Source organism: Rhinatrema bivittatum, chromosome 4 (genome assembly GCF_901001135.1).
Source record: "Rhinatrema bivittatum chromosome 4, aRhiBiv1.1, whole genome shotgun sequence".
NCBI lineage: Eukaryota > Metazoa > Chordata > Amphibia > Gymnophiona > Rhinatrematidae > Rhinatrema > Rhinatrema bivittatum.
The window spans coordinates 206,714,118-206,738,914 of NC_042618.1; the positions used below are offsets into that span (position 1 = coordinate 206,714,118).

The following is a 24,797-nucleotide window of genomic DNA, read 5'->3' on the forward strand; positions in this document are numbered from 1 at the left end:
AAATACTCCAAGGACGGAGAGGGAACAAGCTTGCTCTTGGATAGATTGACCACCCAGCCCAGTGACCGTAGAGGCTGCAGGACTCTGTGAATCACATCTTTGGTTAAGGCTTCCGACTTTGCGCGAATCAGCCAGTCGTCCAAGTAGGGATGCACCAGGAGACCTTCCCTCCGGAGATGAGCGGCCACCACCACCAACACTTTGGTGAAAGTCCGTGGCGCAGTCGCCAGACCGAAGGGTAGAGCTCGAAACTGAAAATGCTGTCCCAGGATGAAGAACCGCAGAAACCTTTGGTGGTCCTGATGGATTCCTATGTGGAAGTAAGCCTCCGTGAGATCTAACGAAGCTAGGAATTCTCCCTGCCGCACCGAGGTAATGACCGACTGGAGAGTTTCCATGCGGAATCGTGGGATCTTTAGACACTTGTTCACCTCCTTGAGGTCTAGGATGGGACGGAATGATCCTTCCTTCTTTAGTACCATGAAATATATTGAGTACCGACCCCTTCCTTGCTCCTCTGGAGGAACGGGAACAATGGCCCTTAATTGTAGCAGTCGCTGCAATGTCTCCCAAATTGCTACTCTTTTTGTGGCATACCCGCAGGGAAAGATGAGAAACTGATCTCGGGGGCGCCGCGCAAAATCTAAAGTGTAGCCTTGTTTTATCACGGACAGGACCCACTGATCTGTGGTCACCTTGGTCCACTCCTCGAAGAATAGGGCGTCTGCCCCTACTTCCGGGGTCGAGGAGTGGACCAGCGCTCCTTCATTGGGAGGATTTTGCTCCTGAGGAATGGAGAACCGCCCCAGGTCTGCCAAATCTTCGACCCCTAAAGGACTGGGTATAGGTTTGCTGCTTCGCCGGAGCCGAACGAAAGGACGAAGCGAGCGACTTAGAAGGTCGATACCTCCGATTCCCTCTAAATCTGGCTCGAGAAGAGAAGGAACCGCATGAGCGAGGTCTGTCTTCCGGCAGGCGATGCACCTTATTCTCTCCTAGCGACTGAATCATGTCGTTCAAGATCTTACCAAAAAGTAACTTACCCTTAAAGGGCAAGGACCCCAGTTGAGCCTTAGAAGACACATCCGCCGACCAGTTGTGCAACCACAAGAGCCGGCGAACTGTGACCGCCGACACCATGGACCTGGCTGATGTCCAGAGGAGGTCATGAAAGGCATCAGCACAATAAGCCACCGAGGATTCCAAACGGTTCGCCTGAGCCGCTTCCTCGGCCGAGAAATCTACATTGGCCTGTAATTGCTGCACCCAGCGAAGCCCGGCTCGCATAGCAAAATTACTACAAATAGCCGTCCGGACTCCCATGGCTGAGACCTCAAAGATCCGTTTGAGCTGCACCTCTAACTTTCTATCCTGCAGATCCTTGAGTGATGTCGTTCCTGGACAGGAATCGTGGTTTTCTTTGTGACAGCGGACACTGCAGTGTCCACTTTTGGGACACGCAGCAGCAACTCCAAGATGTCCTCTGGCAGAGGATACAGCTTATCCATGGCTTTATTGACCTTTAATCTGAGATCCGGGGTATCCCATTACCGAAACAACAAGTCCGTTGCCGAAAAATGAAAAGGAAAGGCAGTAGCAGGACCTCTCAGGCCCAACAAGACAGGGTCTATCTTCCCGAGTTTGGATTCCTCGGGAGGGTTGTCAATGCCCAGCTCAGAGAGTATAGCTGGAATAAGAGGTGCCAACTCGTCTTTACGAAAAAGGCGAACCACCTTAGGATCATCGCCCTCAGCTGCCTGAGAGCCTCTCTCCACCAGCGGTGGATCTGGCTCTGGGTCATCCGCCCCCTGCGGAATCTGGGGTTGACAATCCGCGTCCCCAAGATCTGAATCCAGATCAGAAGAGTCTGTATCCCCCCTGCGGATCCCCAGTGCGGAGGGGGCACTTAGACTTGAAGGAAAATTAGTTCTTACCTGTTAATTTTCGTTCCTGTAGTACCACGGTTCAGTCCAGACCATGGGTTAAGCCTCCTTTCCAGCAGGTGGAGACAGACCAAAACTGAAAGGGTATCCTATATGAGGACAGAGCCTACCCTACAGCCCTTTTCAGTATAACCATTGTCAAAGCAGAAAAAAAGGCATAAGATCAAGCAAGTAAGAGAATAACTAGTAATTTAGTGTAAACAATCAGAACAACAGAACAAGTGAATAAACTGTGTTACTAAAACACTCTTGCATGACTATCCCTGATCATCATAAAGATGCTTCCGGTGCCTGTAATGAAATTCCATGAGAGCCATGCAGAGATACTAGCTGCTCCTATAAGAAGGAGAAAACAGGAAAAAATTAGAGCGGACAGACAAGACGGGAGGGCGTCTGGACTGATCCGTGGTACTACAGGAACGAAAATTAACAGGTAAGAACTAATTTTCCTTTCCCTGTACGTACCCGGATCAGTCCAGACCATGGGATGTCCCAAAGCTTCCCTACAAAGGGTGGGACCTAGACAGTCCTGCTCGAAGCACCTGCCGACCAAAGGAACCAAAGACTGGTGCCTGAACGTCAAGGCGGTAGTGACAAGCAAAGGTGTGCAGGGACTTCCATGTAGCTGCCCTGCATATTTCCTGTGGAGAGACCGACTGACTCTCCACCCAAGAGGTAGCTTGAGGGCGCAAGGAATGAGCTTTCAACCCTTCCGGGACCGCCCGGCCCTTGCAGATATAGGCTGAAGAAATCGCCTCCTTCAACCAGCGAGTGATCGTAGTCTTAGAAGCTCCACTCCACAGGACAAAGAGGTGATCCAAGACCCGGAAATCATTGGTAACCTCAAGGTAACGCAACAAGACGCGTTTAACATCAAGACGGCGAAGTTCACCGCCGCCGGATGCCACGATATCCTCGGCAGAAAACGCAGGGAGCTCCACGGACTGGTTTACATGAAAGGAAGTAACGACCTTCGGCAAGAAAGAAGGTACGGTCTTGAGAGAGACGCCAGAGTCTGAGAACCGCAGGAAAGGGTCTCTGCAGGAAAGAGCTTGAAGCTCTGACACCCTCCTGGCAGAGAAAATAGCAACCAAGAAGACAGTCTTGAGCGTCAAGTCCTTGAGAGTAGCCTGATGGAGAGGTTTGAAAGGGGCCGAACAAAGAGCCCGAAGCACCAAATTTAAACTCCATGAGGGACAAGTAGGCCGGACGGGCGGTTTCAGGTGCTTAGCACCCCTGAGGAAACGGATGACATCCAGATGAGAGGCTACCGCCCGACCCTCGATGGTGCCCAGAAGGGAACCAAGAGCCGAAACCTGTACCCGCAAGGAGCTGACAGAAAGACCCTTGGAGAGTCCCCGTTGCAGGAAGGTGAGAACTACAGCGACTGAAGGCGAACGCGCCGAAACACCCAACTCCTCGAAGGCATTTTCAAAAACCTTCCAGAACCGGACGTAGGCCAGAGATGTCGACTGCTTGCGAGCCCTGAGCTGGGTGGCAAAAACCTCTTCCTTGTAACCTTTTCGCTTCAAACGTTGCCGTTCAAAAGCCATGCCGCTAGACAGAAGTGATCCGCCTGGTTGAAAAATACAGGACCCTGCCGAAGAAGATGGGGCAGGTGACCAAGGCGAAGAGGACTGTCCGTAGGTAGATTCACCAGATCTGCGAACCACGGCCTGCGGGGCCACTCGGGGGGCGGGGGGGTGCCATGAGAATGACCAGACCACGATGGAGCTCTATTCTCCGGAGAATCTTCCCTACTAACGGCCACGGCGGAAACACGTAGAGAACGACGTCGGGAGGCCAAGGAAGAGCCAGCGCGTTCACTCCCTCCGAGCAATGCTCCCTCCACTGGCTGAAGAACCGGGGAGCCTTGGCGTTGTCCAACGTTGCCATGAGATCCAGGTGAGGGGGACCCCCACCTGTGAACAATTAGATCCATCGCCGCGTCGGACAACTCCCACTTGCCGGGGGTCGAGCTGTTGACGACTAAGGAAGTCGGCTTGAACATTCTCCTTGCCTGCTATGTGGGAGGCAGCCAGGCGATCCAAGTGCCTCTCCGCCCAGAGAAAGAGCTTGCAGGCTTCCAGCGCCATCAGACGACTCCGAGTACTCCTGTGTCGATTGATGTAGGCCACGGTGGTGGAGTTGTCTGACAGGACTCGGACCGCCTTGTGGCGGATCAGGGGAAGAAAGAACTTGAGGGCCAGGCGCACCATACGGGCCTCCAGGCGATTGATGTGCCAACGGGACTGGAGCGGGAACCAGAAACCCTGAGTCGTTTGAGATTGGCAGACGGCCCCGCAACCGGAGAGGCTGGCGTCCGTCGTGACTATGACCCACGAGGAAGTCAGGAGAGGCATCCCCTTGAGGAGGTGCGCCGGCGAGAGCCTCCACTATATGTCGGCAATGGTAGAGTCAGAAAGAGGCAGGACCTCCTGGTACTGCTCGGACACCGGTTTCCAGCGGGATAACAACGCTTTCTGTAAAGAACGAATATGCGTAAATGCCCAGGGGACCAGGTTGATCGTGGAAGCCATGGTCCCCAGGACCTGCAGGTAATCCCAAGCCGTGGGAAGCGGTAGGGAGACAAAACTGTCCACTTGATCGATCAGCTTGAGTGCCCGCGAGTCCGGGAGAAAAACTTTCCCAACCCGAGTGTCGAAGCGAGCTCCCAGAAATTCCAGGATCTGAGAGGGCTGAAGATTGCTTTTGGAGTAGTTGATTATCCAGCCGAGCAAAGTGAGGAGGACTAGTGCTCTGTCTACTGCTTGCGCGCATAGGGCAGAGGATTTGGCCCTTACCAGCCAGTCGTCCAGATAAGGATGGACTAAGATTCCATCCCGGCGGAGAGCAGCTGCCACGACTACCATGATTTTGGGTAAAGGTGCGGGGAGTGGTGGCAAGACCGAAGGGAAGAGCCCGGACCTGGAAGTGCTGGCCCAGGATCTGAAAACGAAGAAACCTTTGATGTTCTTGCAGTATTGGAATGTGGAGATAAGCCTCCGTCAGGTCGAGGGATGCTAGAAACTCGCCGGGGCAGACCGCTGCGATCACCGCCTGCAGGGTCTCCATTTTGAAACGGAGAACCGTGAGGGCCCGGTTGACCCGCTTGAGATCCAGGATTGGACGGAAAGAACTGTCCTTCTTGGGAACGACGAAGTAAATGGAATACTGGCCGGCGCCCTGTTCTTGTACTGGCACTGGAATGATCACCCCCAGTTCCGGGAGCCTGACCAGGGTTTGACAGACCGCGGGCCGCTTGAACTGGCCGCAAGGGGAAACGAGACATAGATCCGAGAGGTCCCGGGCAAACTCTTAACGGTTAACCGTGTTCTATCACCCCAAGGACCCAGTGATCGGATGTGATTTTGGCCCACTCCTCGCGAAACCGAGAAAGATGCCCACCTAAGTTTCGTGTGGAGGAATGGACCGGCTGGATCTCATTGGGGAGCGGACTTGGTGGCTGGGTGTTGCTGGTGGCCATCCCGGAAGCCTCGACGGCCCCAAAAGGAATGAGACCACGACTGGGACCTGGACACGCCGCCTCTAGGAAAAGAACCCCGCGCCCTATTGCTGTACCGGCGTTGCCCCATAAAGCAAGTACGAGTCGGGAAGAAAGACTTTGACTGTTTGGGGTGGTCCTCCGGCAGCTTATGAACCTTGTTCTCGCCCAATGATTTAATAAACTGTTCCAGGTCCTCACCAAAAAGCAACTTGCCTTTAAAGGGAAGAGTGCTCAGTTGAGCCTTCGATGAAGCATCCATGGACCAATTGCGTAGCCAGAGGAAGAGACTGGCCGAAACTGCGGAAACCATAGCTTTTGCCTGGACGCGAAGCAAATCATAAAGGGCATCCGCGCCATATGCGATGGCGCCCTCCAAACGTTCTGCCTGCTCTGCCTCTGCAGATGGGAGGTCCTGGGTGCTGAATAATTGTTGCATCCACCTAAGACTTGCCCGCTGCATGAGACTGCTGCAGATTGTCGCCTGGACTCCAAGAGCAAGGACCTCAAAAATCCGCTTCAAATTAAATTAAAGCTTGCGGTCCTGAACATCCCGCAACGCTGTGGCACACACCACCGGGATGGTGGTATGCTTCATTACCGCGGTGACTGAAGAGTCCACCTTCGGAATTTTCAACATGACCAGGCAGTCCTCTGGAAGCAGGTAGAGCTTGTCCATAGCCCTTCCAACCCGGAGACCCATCTCAGGGGCTTCCCATTCCCACAGGAAGAGCAGACTGTGCATAGGATGGAATGGGAAAGTACGCGGAAGTGCCTTAAGTCCCGCCAGGACCAGGTCCGTGTTTGGAGTCATCGCTGCCCCCACAGAATCATCCGACGGGGCATCAATTCCCAATTCCTGGAGCACAAAAGGAATGAGAGGTTCCAGCTCCTCACGCTGGAACAATCGTAGGATGCGGGGATCATCACCCTCGAGCACGGGGCCTGAGCCGAGGCCTCACCATCACCTTCATCAAGAGGGTCCACGGGGGGGCTGTGGGGGGTCCACCAGGGAGAGGGGGATTCCCGGGACCACCCGCACCCGAACAGAGCCTTGTGGGTCAGGATCCGCTGCGGGAGCCGGCATGAGCATCCGAGGAACTTTCAGGGGGGGGGGGGGAACAGGTAGGGAGGGGTCCACCTCCCTCTGTAGGCAATAGCAGCACAAAATCAGATAAAAAACGGTCCTGAAACGATTTTTCCACGGGGGGGGGGGGGGGGGGGGGGGGCGAGGTGGGGTCCGTGTCACACCCCCCCCCCCGAGAGTGCACCAAGCTCAAATCGGGGGGTAAAAGTGGTAAATTCTGCTCCCCTGCCCCGGGAAAAGCAGATCCTGCATCCTCCGAAATACCCAAAATGGCCGCCGTTCCCGCGATTTCTCGGGACGGGAACGGCCTGGCCATGCGTCGGGGAGCCTGACCCCAGGCTCGAGTAATTTGTGTTGCCGTAGAGGAGCCCTCCCCCCCCCCGGGAGGCATCGGGAGCACACCCCATCGCAGGAGAGCTGGGAGGCCGGCTCTCCTTAGGCCAGGCACAGGTTAGAACGCGGCATGAAGAGAAACAGGCAGCCGCAATACACAGAAAAAAACAGCTGATAGGGGAGTCCCAGAGGCGAGGAGCAGATCTAACCTCACTCCCTCCTACCAAAAAAAATCTTGCTGCCTTTATATATATATATATATATATATATATATTTTTTTTTTTTTTTTTTAACTTGCACAAGCAAAGAATAAAATATGACTGCTGCCTGTCTTTGATTATATTATTTATTTATTTATTTTTCCTTTACAGACAGCAACAGGGTAATTCGCGTCCCTGATAGAGCACCCGAGGAATGGGCAGCTCAGGGCAAGACAGCAGACTAGGGGAGAGTGACTGGCACCACCAGTATCACCCACAAAAAGGTCACCGGGAAGGGAACCTAGGCTGAGTAAATCAAGGGGCCAAGCCCCCCTAGGAACCCCAAGAGCGAGGGAGACAGAACTGTCTCCCTGACACAGTAAGTAAAAAAAATTTTTTTTTTTTTTTACACAAGAAATCAGATGAAAAGGATACTTGCTTGAGCTTGCCCCAGGAAAAGAATCAAGAAGAAAACCCCGAAGGGAACAAAGGGCAAGCTAACCGGGAACCACAGGGTGAGCTGTTCCACCTTCTGGAGACAGACAAATACTGAAGGGCTGCAGGGTAGGCTCTGTCCTCATATAGGATACCCTTTGAGTTTTGGTCTGTCTCCACCTGCTGGAAAGGAGGCTCAACCCATGGTCTGGATTGATCCGGGTACGTTCAGGGAATAGGCCCCGTCCCCTTATCAGTCTTGGGGTGCTTAGAAAACAATGAAGGAGGACTCAGAGGAGGTGTCAGAAGTCCCCTCAGGACTGACCTCCGGGCCAGGGGAGACAGGCTGCTGTGAGTCTCTGTTTTCAGGGGGCCGCGGCTGAGGAGATAATTGAGGCGGAAAAGACCCCTCCCCCATGGTAGGCACAGTAGCAGCGCGGAACGAGTGTAAAATGGCTTCTGTACCCGCTCTTAAAGGAAAAGGATCCTGAGCTGACTGAGCCTCCCCTGCTGCAGGCGAAGGAACCCGCGGGGGGCCTGCTTTTAGTAATATTTCTAGCCGTCCCTGCATCGGAGGAACCATCTCCCCCCGGTAAGGATTGTGAACATAAGTTCTGGCGGGAGAGCCGCGCGTGGGCCGAGCCGCACGCGTGACATGCGGCCGTCCACGGCATCGGGGAAGGCAGAGAGGAGAAAAAAGAAGCTGAAAAAATTCAAAACTTACCCCCATCCCCCAAGACCGAAAACATGGCGACCCCCCCCCCCCCCTCCCCGTGATAAGAGTAAGGGAGGGAGAGCCTGCCCGATCAAAAACAAAAGTTAAGAAAATTACCTCAAAATATATATATTTTTTTTAAAAAGCAAAACCAGCCTACCGTGGTCCAGGGTGCTGAACTTTAGGGTGGAGTGTGCTGGGCTCCCCGGTATCGCACCCACGCTGCCTCAAATAAACTGTTAGGGTCCTCAACCCCCGTCGGCAGCTACCTCTGACCAGCAGGGGACGGCCCTCTCAGAGCCTAACAACCCTCTGGGAGGCGGACCATAGGAAATGCTTCTATTTTTTTTTTTTAAGAAATTTAAAGAGACAAACTCTGAAATTAGAAACGTACATAGAAAAAACTCTAACTAAAAATAATCAAACCCAAAATAAAGACTCTGACCAGACTGTAGGTTTTGCACCTCCACCATCTGCTAGAGACAGAGAAATACTGGCGGATTGTAGGTGGCACTCTCCTATATAAGGCAGAGCTTTATTTTTAAAACATCTCAACCTTTTTTCTGTCGGGACACACCTGACAGATGGTTCTCTCATGCAAGACACACTGACCCATGATCGTCACGAGGCTAGATGTAAAAGGAAAATTAGTTCTTACCTGTTAATTTTCGTTCCTGTAGTACCACGGATCAGTCCAGACAGTGGGTTGAGCCTCCTTTCCAGCAGGTGGAGACAGACTAAAACTTGAAGGATGCCCTATATCAGGACAGAGCCTATCCTCTAACCCTTCAGTATAACGTATGTCAAAACAGAAAACAACAAACCCAAGAATAGGATCAAGTAAGTAACCATAAAGCTCAAAAGGAGCAACTATAGAATAAATGTAGAAACATGGTATACCTATACGCTCTTGCATAAACTTGGTATAAAAAACGACCAAGGCTTCCGGTGTAATTGCTCAGTAATCTTGCACAAAGTGAAATAGGAAAATCTGCGAACCTGCAAGAAAACAAGCTTCGAGAGGACAGAAGATAGACAGGGAAGGGCGTCTGGACTGATCCGTGGTACTACAGGAACGAAAATTAACAGGTAAGAACTAATTTCCCTTTCCTGTACGTACTCGGATCAGTCCAGACAGTGGGATGTATCAAAGCTTCCCTAAACTGGGTGGGACCGAGATAGTCCCGCTCGAAGCACTTGCCGCCCAAAAGAACCGAAAACCGGAGCATGCACATCCAGACGGTAGTGCCGAGCAAAAGTGTGCAGAGACGTCCAAGTGGCGGCCCTGCAAATCTCATGCGGGGAGACAGATTGACTCTCCGCCCACAAAGTAGCCTGAGAACGTAGAGAATGGGCCTTCAGATCCTCAGGAAGCGGACGAACTTGACAAAATATGCCGAGGAAATGGCTTCCTTCAACCACCGCGCAATCGTGGTCTTAGAAGCCTGTTTACCCCAGTTGGGACCACTTCAAAGGACGAAGAGATGGACCGATACGTGGAAGTCATTGGTGACCTGGAGATAGTGAAGCAAGACTCGTTTGACATCTAGCCGACGAAGGTCGCCACCAGCCGTACCCGCAATCTCCTCCGGAGAGAACGCGGGTAGTTCTACCGACTGGTTGACATGGAAGGCGGAGACAACCTTAGGCAAGAAGGAAGGAACCGTCCTGAGGGAGACCCCGGAATCAGAAAAACGCAAGAAGGGCTCCTGACAGGACAGCGCCTGGAGCTCAGAGATCCGGGCGAGCGGAGGAGATAGAGACCAGAAAGACAGTTTTGAGTGTCAAATCCTTGAGCGTAGCGTGGCGAAGAGGCTCAAAGGGAGCAGCACAGAGAGCACGAAGGACTAGGTTGAGACTCCATGACAGACATGTGGCACGAGAGGGAGGGTGAAGGTGCCTAACACCCCTCAGGAAACGAATCACGTCTGGGTGAGCAGCTAAGGAATGACCGTCCACCCGCCCCAGGAGAGAGACGAGCACAGACACTTGAACGCGTACAGAACTGAAGGAGAGGCCCTTAGAAAGACCCTTCTGAAGAAAAGAAAGAACCAGAGGAATCGAGGCGGAGTGTGCCGGAACACCCGACTCTGCACACACGGACTCAAAAACTTTCCAGATGCACACATAGGCCAGAGAAGTCGACTGCTTTCGGGCTCGCAGCAGGGTGGAGATGACCTCCTCCTTATAACCCTTACGCCTCAGACGACGCTGTTCAAAAGCCAGGCCGCTAGACAGAAGCGATCGGCCTGGTTGAAAAATACAGGCCCCTGCCGGAGGAGACTAGGAAAATGACCGAGGCGCAGGGGCCCGTCCACCGCTAGATTGATGAGATCCGCGAACCACGGTCTTCGCGGCCACTCGGGATCGACGAGAATCACCGGTCCCCGGTGGAGTTCGATTCTCCTGAGAACTTTCCCCACCAGTGGCCATGGGGGAAACACCTACAGAAGGACATCCGCCGGTCAAGGTAGAGCCAGAGCATCCACGCCCTCTGCGCCGTGCTCCCTCCAGCGGCTGAAGAACCGATTGGCCTTGGCATTGCACAGAGTCGCCATGAGGTCGAGGTGAGGTGGACCCCACCTGTCCACTATCAGTGCCATGGCCGCGTCCGAGAGCTCCCACTCTCCCGGATCGAGCGACTGACGGCTGAGGAAGTCGGCTTGAACATTTTCCTTGCCCGCGATGTGAGAGGCCGCAAGGCACTGTAGGTGTCGCTCCACCCAAGAGAGGAGACGGCTGGCTTCTAAGGCTACCATGGGACTGCCAGTGCCCCCTTGGCAATTGATGTAGGCCACTGTGGTGGAGTTGTCGGACAGGACTCTTACCACCTTGCTGCGGATCAGAGGAAGGAACTCCTGAAGAGCCAGGCGGACCGCCAAAGTTTCCAGTCGATTGATATGCCAACAAGACTGAGTCTGCGACCAGGTTCCCTGGGTGGATTGAGAAAGGCAGACCGCACCCCAGCCCAACAGGCTGGCGTCCGTGATCACTATCGTCCACTGTGGAGCTTGAAGAGGCATCCCTTGCAGAAGATGAGGAAGAGACAGCCACCACTGTAATTCGTCGACAGTAGAGTCCAAGAACGGAAGGACTATGTGAAACTGCTCCGACACTGGCTGCCAACGGGATAGCAAAGCTTTCTGCAACAGACGCATATGAGCAAAAGCCCAGGGGACGAGGTCGATGGTGGAAGCCATGGATCCCAAGACCTGTAGATAATCCCAGGCTGTCGGGGAAGGTAGCGCAATCAGATTCTGGACCTGATCGATCAGCTTGAGGGCGCGCGCCCGTGGTAAGAAAGCCTTGCCTACTCAGGTGTCGAAGTGGGCTCCCAGGAATTCCAACTCCTGAGAGGGCTGAAGCTTGCTCTTGGAAAAGTTCACTATCCACCCGAGGGAGGCAAGGAGCTCCAGAACGCGATCCACCGCCCGTTGGCAGGAAGTCACTGACTTGGCCCTTATGAGCCAATCGTCCAGATAGGGGTGGACGAGAATCCCCTCCCGGCGCAGAGCCGCCGCTACCACTACCATGACTTTCGTGAAAGTGCGGGGAGCGGTCGCAAGGCCGAAGGGGAGAGCTCGAAACTGGAAGTCCTGATTGAGAATGTGGAATCGGAGATATTTCTGGTAGTCGCGGTGGATGGGAATATGGAAGTACGCTTCTGCGAGATTGAGGGAAGCAAGGAACTCTCTGGGACGGACCGCCGCAATGACTGCACACAGGGTTTCCATGCGGAAGTGAGGGATCTTGAGGGCCCGATTAACCCTCTTGAGGTCCAGGATTGGGTGGAAGGACCCGTCCTTTTTGGGCACGGTGAAGTAAATAGAATACTGGCCGGCGCTAATCTCCCTTTCCGGAACTGGGACCACCGCCCCCAGATCCAGAAGTTTGGAGAGAGTCCGCACCACCGCGTCCCTCTTGGCCCGTCCGCAAGGCGAGGAAAGAAAGAGATCCGGCAGTTCCCTGACCATCTTGAAAGCGTACCCGTCTTTGATAATGTCGAGGACCCACTGATCCGATGTGATTTTGACCCATTCCTCGAAAAACAGGGAGAGGCGTCCGCCGAGGTAAGGAACTGAGGCATGAGTCAGCTGAACTTCATTGCGTGGCAGGTTTAGAGGTGGCACGCGCGGGCTGGCCCTCACGAAACGGCCACCTGCCACGAAAGGACTGCGACCAGGACTGGGCACGAGAAGAACCACTCGCGGAACCGCTCCACCCCCTAGGAGCAAAGCAACTCTGGCCCCTGAAACGAGACCGGGAGGGTGCGAAGGACCGGGAAGACTTAGGACGGTCCTCTGGAAGCTTATGGACCTTGTTATCAGCCAAGGAATCCATAAGCTTCTCGAGATCCTCTCCAAAGAGCATCTTACCTTTGAAGGGCAGTGTGCTCAGCTGAGTCTTTGACGACTGATCAGCCGACCAATGGCGTGGCCAAAGGAGCCTCCGGGCAGCCACTGCCGAAACCATCGCCTTCGCTTGCACACGGACCAGATCATAGAGGGCATCTGATACATAGGCGGTTACGGCCTCCAGACGTTCGGCTTGCTCTGCCTCTGCTGGCGGAAGATCCCGGGCACAGAGTAACTGTTGGACCCACTGAAGGCCTGCCTGCATCATGAGGCTGCTACAGCAAGACGCCCGGACCCCGAGGACCAAAACGTCGAAGATGTGCTTCAAGTGAGCCTCTAACTTACGATCCTGTGGATACTTCAGAGCCATGGAACCTTCCACTGGAATCGTGGTGTGTTTGGCCACTGCAGAGACATAAGAATCCACAGAGGGATATCGCAGCAGCTCCAAACCTTCCTCCGGGAGGTGATAGAGCTTATCCATCGCACGCCCCACCTGGAGCTCACCCTCAGGGGTCTCCCATTTCCGTAGGATTTAGAGCTTGAGCATGGGGTGGAAGGGAAAGGCCGAGGCCGGAGGCCGGAGCCCCCCAGGACCGGATTCATGTCCTTGGGCAGCGAGGCCATGAGATTATCCACGGAAGAATTTTCCAGACCCAGCTCCTGCAGTACAAAGGGAAGGAGGGGCTCCAATTCCTCCTTACAAAATAAATGGAGGGCTCTGGGGTCATTCCCCTCTAAGGGGGGGGGGCATCCGGAGAAGCGGTGGGGTCCGAGGGCCCGGGAGACACCGGGGGGGGGGGGGGGAACCCCCGGGACCACCCGCACTGGCCCCTGGGGCTCCACAGCCGGTCCAGCGGTCAACGGCGCTGAACGAGGGATTTTTGGCAGGGGGGGCAAGGGGGGGGGGCTTTCGTCCTGCTCATGCAAGCTAGCTAAATAAGATTTATGCATGAGAAGGACGAAATCCGCCGAAAAAGGGACCCTGGATTTGCCCGGGGGGGGGAGCGAGGAGGGGTCAAGATCCCCCTCCTGGGGACCCGCGGGGGCCAAATCGGGGACCAAATCAAAAAAATATGGCCCCCCAGCCCCAGGGAGCTCTGAAATCAGCCCCGATGAAAAATCCAACATGACCGCCGTTCCTGGGCTTTGCTGACCCGGGAAAGGCCTGGCCATGCCGGGAGAAATGGAGCTCCGGGCTAAATTTGCTTGTCCTGCCGAGGAGGGACCTTCCCCACCCGGCAGGCAAGCAGTGCAGAAACCCTGCCGCGAAAAACGCGAGGAGGGCAGCCCACAAGAGAGGCAGGCTGCCTGCCGGGACATAGCCGAGCCGCGGCTGAAGAAAAAAAAGCAGAAAAAAAGCTTTGAGTGACAGCCTGCACAGCAGGAGGGAAACCTGCTGCCTCCTGCTTGTCTGGCTGCCGGTTCAAGGCCTGCTCTGACCAGAAAAATGAAAAAATGCTGGTCAACTGCTGCAAATAAGTTAGAGGTAGGTGAGTACCTGCAACTTATTGAAAGTTTAAAACTTTTTTTTTTTTTTTTTTTTTTACTGAGCGGAGCAGCGGGTTCAAAAAACTCTCTCGGCAGCCAGATTGGGGGGGGGGGGGGGGGAACGAGACCCAGAGAGACTCGGTCCCCACACCTGAAAGTGTCCATGGACTCAGGCTATGCGATGCAAAAGAGGCAAAGCCCCCCCTGAGCCGGGCAAGAGCTGGGAGATGGGGCCATCTCCCACACAGAAAAAGGAAAAATCACTAAAAAAAAAAGCAAACTTTCCCTTTTTTTTTTAAAACAAACGAGAACCAAAAGAAATACTTGCTAGAGCCTACAAAAAGACAGAAGAAAAGGCTGACTAGCCTACAGCAGAGAACCGAAGGGGAGATGCTACACCTGCTGGAGACAGACGAATACTGAAGGGTTAGAGGATAGGCTCTGTCCTGATATAGGGCATCCTTCAAGTTTTAGTCTGTCTCCACCTGCTGGAAAGGAGGCTCAACCCACTGTCTGGACTGATCTGGGTACGTACAGGAAAGTACAGTTTGCATCCACAGGAACCCCCCATACCCACAATAATGGATGTAAAGCAGAATTATGACATTCCCCCATACAACTCACCCTACAAAAAAGATATTCTGGTTCTGGTGTCATCTCAGTAACAGCAACTCAAACACCTTCTACTTCCAGGCTCAATAGCCCTACTTATGAAAAGACAGCAGTTTACCACCAATGTATGTCCTCTTGAGAAAACACAACAAATAAGACTGATACAAATGCTTACATGCTAGTAAAATATCTCATCTCGGTAACAGACACAGAACCGACCTAACATACTCCCAGGATCTGTAGTAATGCACATAAACTAATCCGCACACAGTTACACCTGTATTATGGAATACACTCAAACAGGAGCAACCCTATCTATGAAAAGGCAACACTAAAAATATTAAATCAGGTCCTAAAAACCAATACACCTCTTATTAGGAAAACAGAACTAGCAAGCAGCTATAGATCCCCACACAGAAATAATTGTAAAACTATACTAATAAGCAGAATAAATGCTTCAAAACAGCTATGAACAGAATAACATCCAACAATTAAAAACTCATAAAACTATTAAACATTCTCCAAACACCAATAAAATATTTCAAAAAAACAGACATCACATAATATTAAATAATTAAAATGGCAGTCAATCAAGAAAAATAAACTTAAAAAGCCACCTTTACTTACCCCCTCCAGCAGCTCTCCTACTCCCCTTCCATGCAGACCGTGGCACACACCAGAAGCAGCAGTAGAAGCTGAGCTCTATACTCATGGTCCTCTTCCTTAGTGCCCATTCTCTCTCACACACACACCATACCAGTCGTGCCCCCATGACCAGTTTCTGTCTCTCACACACCAATCTTCTCCCAAACAGTCTTTGACACACACACACAAGTCACCTTCCTGAACAGTTTCTCTCATGCCATACACACCCACAGGCTTCCCACTCCCGTGTTCTACTTACATATATGGGCTTCTCACTCTCATAATCACTTTCTCTGTCTCACACACACACACACACCCCAGTCTCTCACTCCCATGCTTGTTCTCTCCACATGCACAGGCTTCTCATTTCCATAATCACTTTCTTTCTCTCTCACACACACAAACACACACCAGTCACCTGACCTCTCTCATGCATACACACACATACAGGCTTCCCATTCCCATGTTCTACTTACATATATGGGCTTCTCACTCTCATAATCACTTTCTGTCTCACACACACACTCTTACCAGTCTCCCACTCCCATGCTTGTTCTCTCCACATGCACAGGCTTCTCATTCCCATAATCATTTTCTTTCTCTCTCTCTCACACACACACACAAGTCACCTGACCTCTCTCATGCATACACACACACAGGCTTCCCACTCCCATATTCTCTTTCAGATATACAGGCTTCTCATTCCCATCCTGTCTCACACACACCCAGGTTTCTCACTCCCATGCTCACTCTTCACATGCACAGGCTTCTCATTCTCATAATCACTTTCTTTCTCTCTCTCTCTCTCACACACACACAAACACGCACCAGTCACCTGATCTCTCTCATGCATACACACAGGCTTCCCACTCCCATTTTATGTTTCAGATATAAAGGGTTTCTCCCTCCCATGCTGTGTGTCACACACACCCAGGTTTCTCACTCCCATGCTGTGTCTCACACACACCCAGGTTTCTCACTCCCATGCTCATTCTCTTCACATGCACAGACTTCTCATTCCCATAAACACTTTCTCTCTGATACACACGCACCAGTCTCTCTCTCATTTCCATGCTCGCTCTCCACATGCATAGGCTTCTCATTCCCTGAATCACATTCTTCTCTCACATTCACACACACCAGCCTCTTTCTCTCACACACACCATCATCTTACTAACCAGTCTCTCTCATGCATGCACACACACACACAGGCTTCCCACTCCCATGCTCTCTCTCACATAATCAGGCTTCTCACTCCCATGCTCTCTTTCACACCCACCCACCCCCCCCCCCACAAACACACACAACACCAGGCTTCTTATGCCCATGCTTTTTCACATACCCAGATTTCTCACTTCCATGCTTTTTCTCTCTCTCACGCACACACATCAGTCACCTTCCTGACTAATATCTCACTCTCACATACACAGTCATCTCCCTGAGCAGTCACTTTCATTGTCTCTCACATATACACACACATCAGCTCTCTGACCAGTTTCTCTCAATCACATACATGCTCTCAATCACACACAGGCTGGCTGCTTCTCTCTCTTTTTCTCACTCACTTCCTCTCCCCCCCCCCCCCCGAGCACAAATGGTAGCTGCAGCAGCCTCTTCCTCCAGCCCCCGCAGGCCAAGAAAGAAGAATCCCATCAGCTGCGGGAGGCTCACGCTGCTGTCTCCTTTCCCAATTACCGGCTGCTTTGATTGCTCGGAGGCCGATGCTGCTGCCGCCACTATTTTTCCACGTGGCATGGCTCTTTCTCCTTCCCACGCACCGCGTATCACTTCCTGTTCCGGGTCACGGGGGGGGGGGGCACGGGAAGAAGAAAAGGCCAGCAGCAGGTGCCACTGATTCTTCTACCACTGCTGCCATTCCCACTGGTCTTGAACATACTGATAGCCCGGTGGCAACGGCAGCAGGGAAGGAAGAGCAGCGGGAGACCAGGAGCACGCGACACATCTACAGGTGCTTGGCAACACACTGGTATGTCGTGACACACCGGTTGAGAAGCGCTGTGCTAGAGGGGGGGCAAAACCCAGCAGTCTGGACTGATCCGGGTACGTACAGGGAACAATCCTTGCTGTTGTACTTTGGATCAGTTGTAGTTTTTTTCAGCAATTTCTTGGGCATACCATTGTTTACCTCAGTACAGTAGTGAAGCCTGGCAGACACCAAGAAGCATTTCTATATTGCAGAAACTCTGTGGAAGAAACACTGCCTTGCTGCTACAGAAGTATTAATATCCATGCATTGTTACAGAGCATGGGTACTAACCTAAGATCCATGCTTTGGCCATAACATCTGAGACACTGACTCATATTGTTCTTAGAATTCCCTAGGTTTATTTACTTCCTCATACAATAAACATGCAATGAATTATTGTGATGAGAAAGCTGAAACTAAGAAATAAAGATTAAACTCTGTCTATGCAATTGCTAGATATTATTGACAAACCTGTGTGATCACCATTAATCTAACTGATTTGTGCAGAGCAATAATGAAGATTCGGTAACTGCAGCTTCATCAAAGATAGAACCACAACACTGTAGCACCCACTGCAGCTTCCTTAATTGCTGAAAGCACAGAAATCACATTGTCCACCTGTGGCTTGAATTACTCCTACTCAGCTCGTCCCTGGGATCTCCTTATGGAATAGTTAAAGGCAGGATTTATTCTTAGTTTTGCTACGTTTGTTTTTCACTAATCTCTGTATTTATACAAGTACCTATTCTAGATACCTTCAGGAAAGTGACTCTCTTTGCTGCAGATACCAGTATATGCTCCAGTTTCTGGAACAGGTCTTCAAGAAGAAATACAAGCTCCAGTGGCCCCAACTGTACAACTTCCATAGCCTGCATGGCACAGGGAAAGAAAAAACACTCAGAACGATCAACAAGTCTCTGGTACATGTCAAAGACAGAATGCAATGCATCAACTGTGAGTGCCAACATACAATAATAAATCTTTCACAAATCCAAATCTCAGGTTACAGCAATATCATCAATCAAAGTAGTGAAATATTACGATTTTTTACCTGCATGATAATATACTGAACAGTGGTAGGTGTGGTCAGGCAAGGAACAAGTCTGATACCATGCGCAGGCCTTGGTTCTTGGCTCACTATTTTCAGCCCTGGTCCAGTACTGGTTGGAGCAATGGACGGCCGGTGCCATCTTGTGTTCCTACCAGTAGCCCCTGTGACATAGTAAGGGCAAAGGCTATCGGCGCCATTTTGAATACTGGCAGCTGACGGCCTGAGTGCAGGAGATCGCTCCGGACCCCCGCTGGACCACCAGGGACTTTTGGCAAGTCTTTGGGGGGGTGTAGTTAATTAAATTTAAAGGGTTGGGATGGGGAATGGGGACAAAAAAAACATTTTATGCCCTACCCCTAATTTGCTCCATAAGACGCACAGACGCCCAGGAACAGAGCCGGTTTAGCACATCTTTTTCTTTTTTTTAATTTTCCCGCTCTGAATCCTAGGTGCGTCTTATGGAGCGAAAAATATGGTATATACTGCTAGTGTACACCATCTGCAACTCCTACTTGGGTATAGTCAAAAATCTAAACCTCTTCTCTAAATCTCTCTGAACCTCTCTAGGTAGACAGTGTATTCCTTTTGTTAAGGAAACCAAAGGTTCCATACATATGAAAATGAAAATACTGGATCCTACCACGACAACTCCCTAATGAGAGCCAGAAAGAAATGAGTGATGTAGTAGGCTATGCAAGATGATGTTTTGGTGAAATTTGAGAATAAGTAAACTAGAGGCTGTGTAGGGTAGAAAATACAAACATTTGATTTTAAAACAGGGGTTCTGCATTCAAAGGGTTTCTCTTCATTTCAGAGTACCTCTTGAGAATGCTTGGCCTAAAAAAGGAATTGATTCATATGGATGGCACTGTTGTATATATAATGTATATTCAGGGCTCCTGGTTTTCCATGACTCTACAGCTGCAGTAACTGATACAGAATTGGGCCTTTGCCAAAGAATTTTAGAAAACACCAGCCTTTCTCCTCTATCACTTCCCCCTTGGTCACTACTGTTCTCTCCAACAGCCCTATTACCTCTGCCACTGCTGTAACAGCTGGGAGGGAAGGGCAAGAGAAGGAAAGAAGGCAAAGAGAGGAGAAATGAAAGAGAAGAGGCTGAGGAAGGAAAAGCAGAGAGATGAGACATGGATGGAAAGAACAGAGGGAAGGGGAAAGAAGATGGGAAAGGTAAGAAGAAAACTCTCTCATTTGTTTGCATTTCCCATTCAAGGCTATGGCTGTGCTAAGCAAACAAAACAGGTTTAAGGTCTAACTGGTAACTAGAGCAACCAATTGTAACCTGTGTGACATCACAATTTCCTGGGATCCAAGGAGGGACAAATTTGTAAGAAGACCAGACAGAGGACAAATCACAGTGAAGCATTTTGTTAACTAGTCTATACCTTACATTTGGATCAAGTAACATTGATGGTCTGATCATGTGCAAAAAACTTTCTATTTCCTCTTTAATAGTTGGTAGAGAAGGATCCACTTGAAAAGCGGTCAGAATTTGAAACAAAGGTTTAAAAAAGTTGGATTTGGCACTGGTAAAGAACAGTCTCTTATCTTCTCTGCTGTAATGATCTCACTCACTGTGATAGAACGACAGAGGAAATGGCACTGCACTTTCTCTATTCACTGGGGGAGGGCAGAAGCGTGGAGATTGAAGCAGTGCTTTTCTTTCAGTATGAGTATCTAGTGAGGTTAGCACACTAACAAGTGAAGAATATTGGCAGTTTGCTAGCCTAGTTGATTCTGTTTAACTTTTTAATATTTTTTTGTGTGTGGAAAAGGAGTCAGTCATCAGTATATAGCACACACATACATTGTATGTGTGTGTGTACACGTGTGAGAGACACAGTAGAGTGGTACTATGAGTGATGATACAGTATTAATAAAATTCCTTTGTGATATCCAAACATCCAGTAGGCACTTCCAATTCCATCATTTCACTGAGAGGAAAGGGCAGAGAAAGAAACAGCAGAGGGAGAGGATTTTCTGCACAGCCAGCCCAGCCTAGTACTAGCAGTAGTGAGAAAAAGGCAGTCCTGCCCCAAAACTGAAGATACCTTTTTAGCTGAAGAATGGCAGGAATGGAAGACAGCTCAGATCAGAAGCAACTGAAATTTGGAGAGCACAGTTCTCCCTCTTGTTTTGGACCAAAGGGAAAAGGCAGGTGAGCTATCAAGGCTGGTTGTAACAGTGGTATTTTATTTAAACAAATTTATAACCCGCTGATCTACAAATCTCAGCGGATCACAACCAACATACATAATTATTAAAACAGCAGAAGCAAGGCTATACTAACATATAAACATGACAAACAGAACAACAAAATCAAAACAAATCAAGTTTAAGCATGCTCCTTTACATTGGTTACTGCTTCTGAGGCAATGGACGCAGTATTTTCAACAACTGATTCTGAGGAAGAATCTTGATTGGGATTGCCTGAATTAGAAATTAGCTAATAGCTGCAGAAAATATGGGAATTTAGTCAGCTGCATCAGCCTCAGTGTGGTGATGGGGGAGACAGGTGATATTGAAGGTGTTGAGAGCAACCTCCAGGAAGAGCAGGCAGTATATACATTCAGAATTTGATAATAGTGCTAACAGAATACATTTTCTGCAAAAGCCAGTTAAAGTAATACAGCTTTACCAAATTTTAAACCCTTTTAAAACCCAGCTATACTAACTGACATAACCACATCCTCTGGCAAAAGATTCTACGCTTTAATGTGTATTAAAGTGAAAAAATGTGTTTCTCCAATTGATTTTAAATATGCTACCTGATAGCTTCAAGAAGTATTCCTTGGTTATAGTATTATTTGAAAAAATAAATGGTTCCTATTTCTCTGTTCCACCCCACTCATGATTTCATAAACCTCTATCATATCCCCTTCTCAATTATTTCTTCTCCAAGTTGAAGAGCCCTAACCTGTTTAGCCTTTCTTCAAAAGGGAGCTGCTCCAACCCCTTTATCATGTTTGTTGCCCTTCTTGGTACCTTTTCTAGTTCCAGTAGATCTTTTTTCAGATAGGGTGACCAGAACTGTACACAATATTCATTGTGCAATTTTTCCATAGACCTATCCAGCTTTGCTGGATCCTGACATGTTTTTCACACATTCCTGGCTGTCTATCCTCATGCAGATTTTGGTATCTTTGGCAAAAAGACAAGCCTTTCCCGATAATCTTTCCACAATGTTGCTCACAGAAATGTTGAAAAGAACTGGTCCAAGAGCAATCCCTCTGGCACACTGCTAGTAATGCCCCTCTCCTCAGAGTTAACTCCATTTACCACTACCCTTTCGAACAGTTTTCTAAGCCAGTCAGTCACTTTAAGGTGCATACCAAGAGGCTCAGTTTATTTATGTCGCCTATCTGAAGCTATGTCAAAGCCTTACTGAAAATCAAATACATCTAGTGATCTCTTCCGATCCAACTTTCTGGTTACCCAATCAAAGAAATTTATCAGATTCTTCTGACAAGTCCTCTCTCTGGTAAAACCATGCTCTCTTGGACAGTATAATCCATTGGATTCTAGAAACTGCACTATCCTCTCTTTTAACAGTGATTGCATACTTTGCTCACCAAAGAGGTCAGACTAACTGCCTACATGTAGTTCCTGTCTTCTTCACTTCCACTTTTATGAATAGGAACCATATCCACCTGTCTCCAGTCCTCCGGAACTACTCCTTCCTCAAAAGAAGCATTGAAAAGGTTAGCCAGCAGAACTACCAGAACTTCTCTAAGTTTCCTTAATATTCTCAGATGAATCTCATCTGGCCCCATCACTTTATCTTCCTTAAGCTTAATTAGTCCTTCATGAATACACTTTCCTGAAAATCTATTGACGTTTACTTCACTTCCACTCCTATTTGTGTTCATTTTATGTGGTCCTGTTCTTGGACCTTCCACATTTAACACTGAAAGAAAATATTTGTTAAGCAAGTCCACTGTTTCCTTGTCAGCCTGTACATATTCCTTTCCTTCATTTATTTATTTCTGCATATTTATATGCCATCTTTAGACACCTCTAGGCAGCTCACAGTTAAAACATTCATAAAATAACAAAATCAGCATACAACAAAAATACAATAAATACCAAAATAACTATTAAAACAACACATACACAGACTAAAATTCTAAAAACAAAATAGACAAACAGCACAAGTTGCCATCAACCTTTAAGCCTTAAAACCTTCTGGATCTAAAATAGCTAGAACTAGGACCGTCAAAAAATGGCTGTCAAAATTATAGTCTTTACCTCTGAGTCTTACTTTGTCACTTCTGCACTTCCTCCTATCACTAAGATTGTCATCCCAACCTTTACCATATTTGCTATATTTTTCTATTTGATCTTTGTATTCCTAACTACTTTCCCAGCTTCTCTCAGCTTTTCCAGACCTTGTCATGTCTTCCTCTTTCTGCAATCTCCTGTAGTTTATGAATGCTAATCTTACTTTTCCTTACATTTTCAGCCACTTCTTTAGAAAACCATAGCAGCCTCTTTTTCTCTTTTCTTTATTTACTTCCCTAACAAAAGAGGTTAGGAAAGGTTGCCCTGTTACCTCCTTTTAGTTTTCCCCATTGCTCTTCCACTTCCCTTAGATTTGTCCATCCAGCTAACGACTCCTTGAAGTACTCTCCCATTTTAACAAAGTTAGTTTTCTTGAAATCTAGGATTCTTTCATTTGAATGAACTTTCATTTCTTGCACTTTAATACTGAACCACACCATCCAGTCATCATTGGATCCCAGATGATTGTCCATTACAATATCAGAAACACTGTCCCCATTGGTAAGAAATAGGTTCACTATTGACTCTTTCCATGTTGGCTCAGTTTCCAGAACAATTTTCCCTGCAGATTGTGGATATATTTGCCTTGTGGGAAAGTGGCTATATATATTGATTCCATTGAGTTTTCAGGTGCTATTGTGATTGTCTGACAGTGAAATGAACAAATGCCATGTGTCAACATTTTCATGAAAAAATGGGCAATGACCTGTTTTTGTTGTAAAAGGGTTATAATTATCTTATTCAATTTATCTGCCCTCTGTTAATGAAGGAACATCTCCTGCATTGTATTGAGGCAGATTCCTTCAAAGTCTATTATATGAGTCAGTTCTAAATTGGATTTTGGGAAACTGAATTATTCCAAATATTTACAGGGTGCTCATCGCAGAAAATGTGAAGGAATAAGCTTTTTAAAGAGTATGGCTTGATCTGAGCCAATCATCTAAATATAGAAAGACAAAGTTACTGGTCTTTTTTAGATGAGTAGCAATCACTGCAAGCCATTTTGTGAACACCTTGGGAGCTGCGGAGGGGCTGAAGGGGAGATCTTGATAACATGTTTGCTACAATGAAACAAAAATCTCCTGTAAGTCTTGTGAATAAAGATACAAATATAGGCATCCTTGAGATTTAGAGTAGTTAGCTAGCTGTTGATCTTTCATTGAAGGATTATGTCCAATCAATGGAGGCATAGCCCAATGATTAGAGCAACAGGCTGTGAACCAGGGAAGCAAAGGTTCAAATCCCACTACCTCTCCTTGTAACACAGGTGTGAAATGATCTAAAGGGAGTTGAGTCATATCATTTAACTGCCATATATATGTACTGGATCATATAAAGCTGATGTAGAGCTATTTTGGAAGTTAACATAGTTGATTGAAAAATCCTTGTTCCTACAGAGTCCAATAATTTAGCATCTTTCCACGGAGAGGTGCTAGAATACGTTTTTGACTTTTTTGCCCTTTTCAAGGCTGATTCTACAACTACAAATTATGAGGGACTTGAACTTTTTGATGTCCAGACATGGCTGGATCTTACATTTAAGGTCCAGCTTTCTAGCTACTGGTAGTGTAATAAGGGTGTCTACCACATTCTGTTTGTAGCTCTTGAAGAACTATGTACTAGTACAATTACTACCTGCTCTGAGGCTTAAATGTACTGTAAACACCCCATATATATCTTCCCTTGATTCCATTTCTTCCTGGCACTTTTATGTTTGCTATTTTTTGCACATAGGCAGGGTATATCATGCGCTCTGGCAGCAATGTACATTAGGGAGATTGAGTAAAGAGATCTGAAAGTAGATAAGTCGGTTCTTCCTCATTGTATGAGAGAAAATTATCTGATGACTGAGTTTCAACAGAATCAGATAACACTAGAGGTGGTTCCTCTGAGGTCATTCTATCCTTAGAAGAGGTGGCTTGAGATTTAAACTTTGAATTTACTGGCAAAATTTATTGCCTAGATTGATATGGGGATAAAGATCAGTGTGTCAGATTTTGGTACTAAACATTTCAATATTGGTGACACTGGGTGAAGGAGGAGAATCTGCATTATTTGCTTAGTAAAAATGGATTCAGTATAAATGAATTTAGTTTGTTGATTGGTGCCGAAAAAGATACAGGGGCCTTGCTGATGGCG

At 48.8% G+C, this 24,797-nt stretch overlaps 1 protein-coding gene across 3 annotated transcripts in view; it reads right to left on the reverse strand.

Annotated features, from left to right (window-relative positions):
* FANCD2 (FA complementation group D2) overlaps nucleotides 1-24,797 on the reverse strand; it is a 536,781-nt gene that overhangs the window by 125,031 nt on the left and 386,953 nt on the right. For all 3 annotated transcript variants that reach the window (XM_029599610.1, XM_029599611.1, XM_029599609.1), the window contains one exon: nucleotides 18,064-18,177. In XM_029599610.1, coding sequence (XP_029455470.1) covers nucleotides 18,064-18,177 — 114 coding nt within the window. The remainder of the gene's footprint in view (nucleotides 1-18,063; nucleotides 18,178-24,797) is intronic.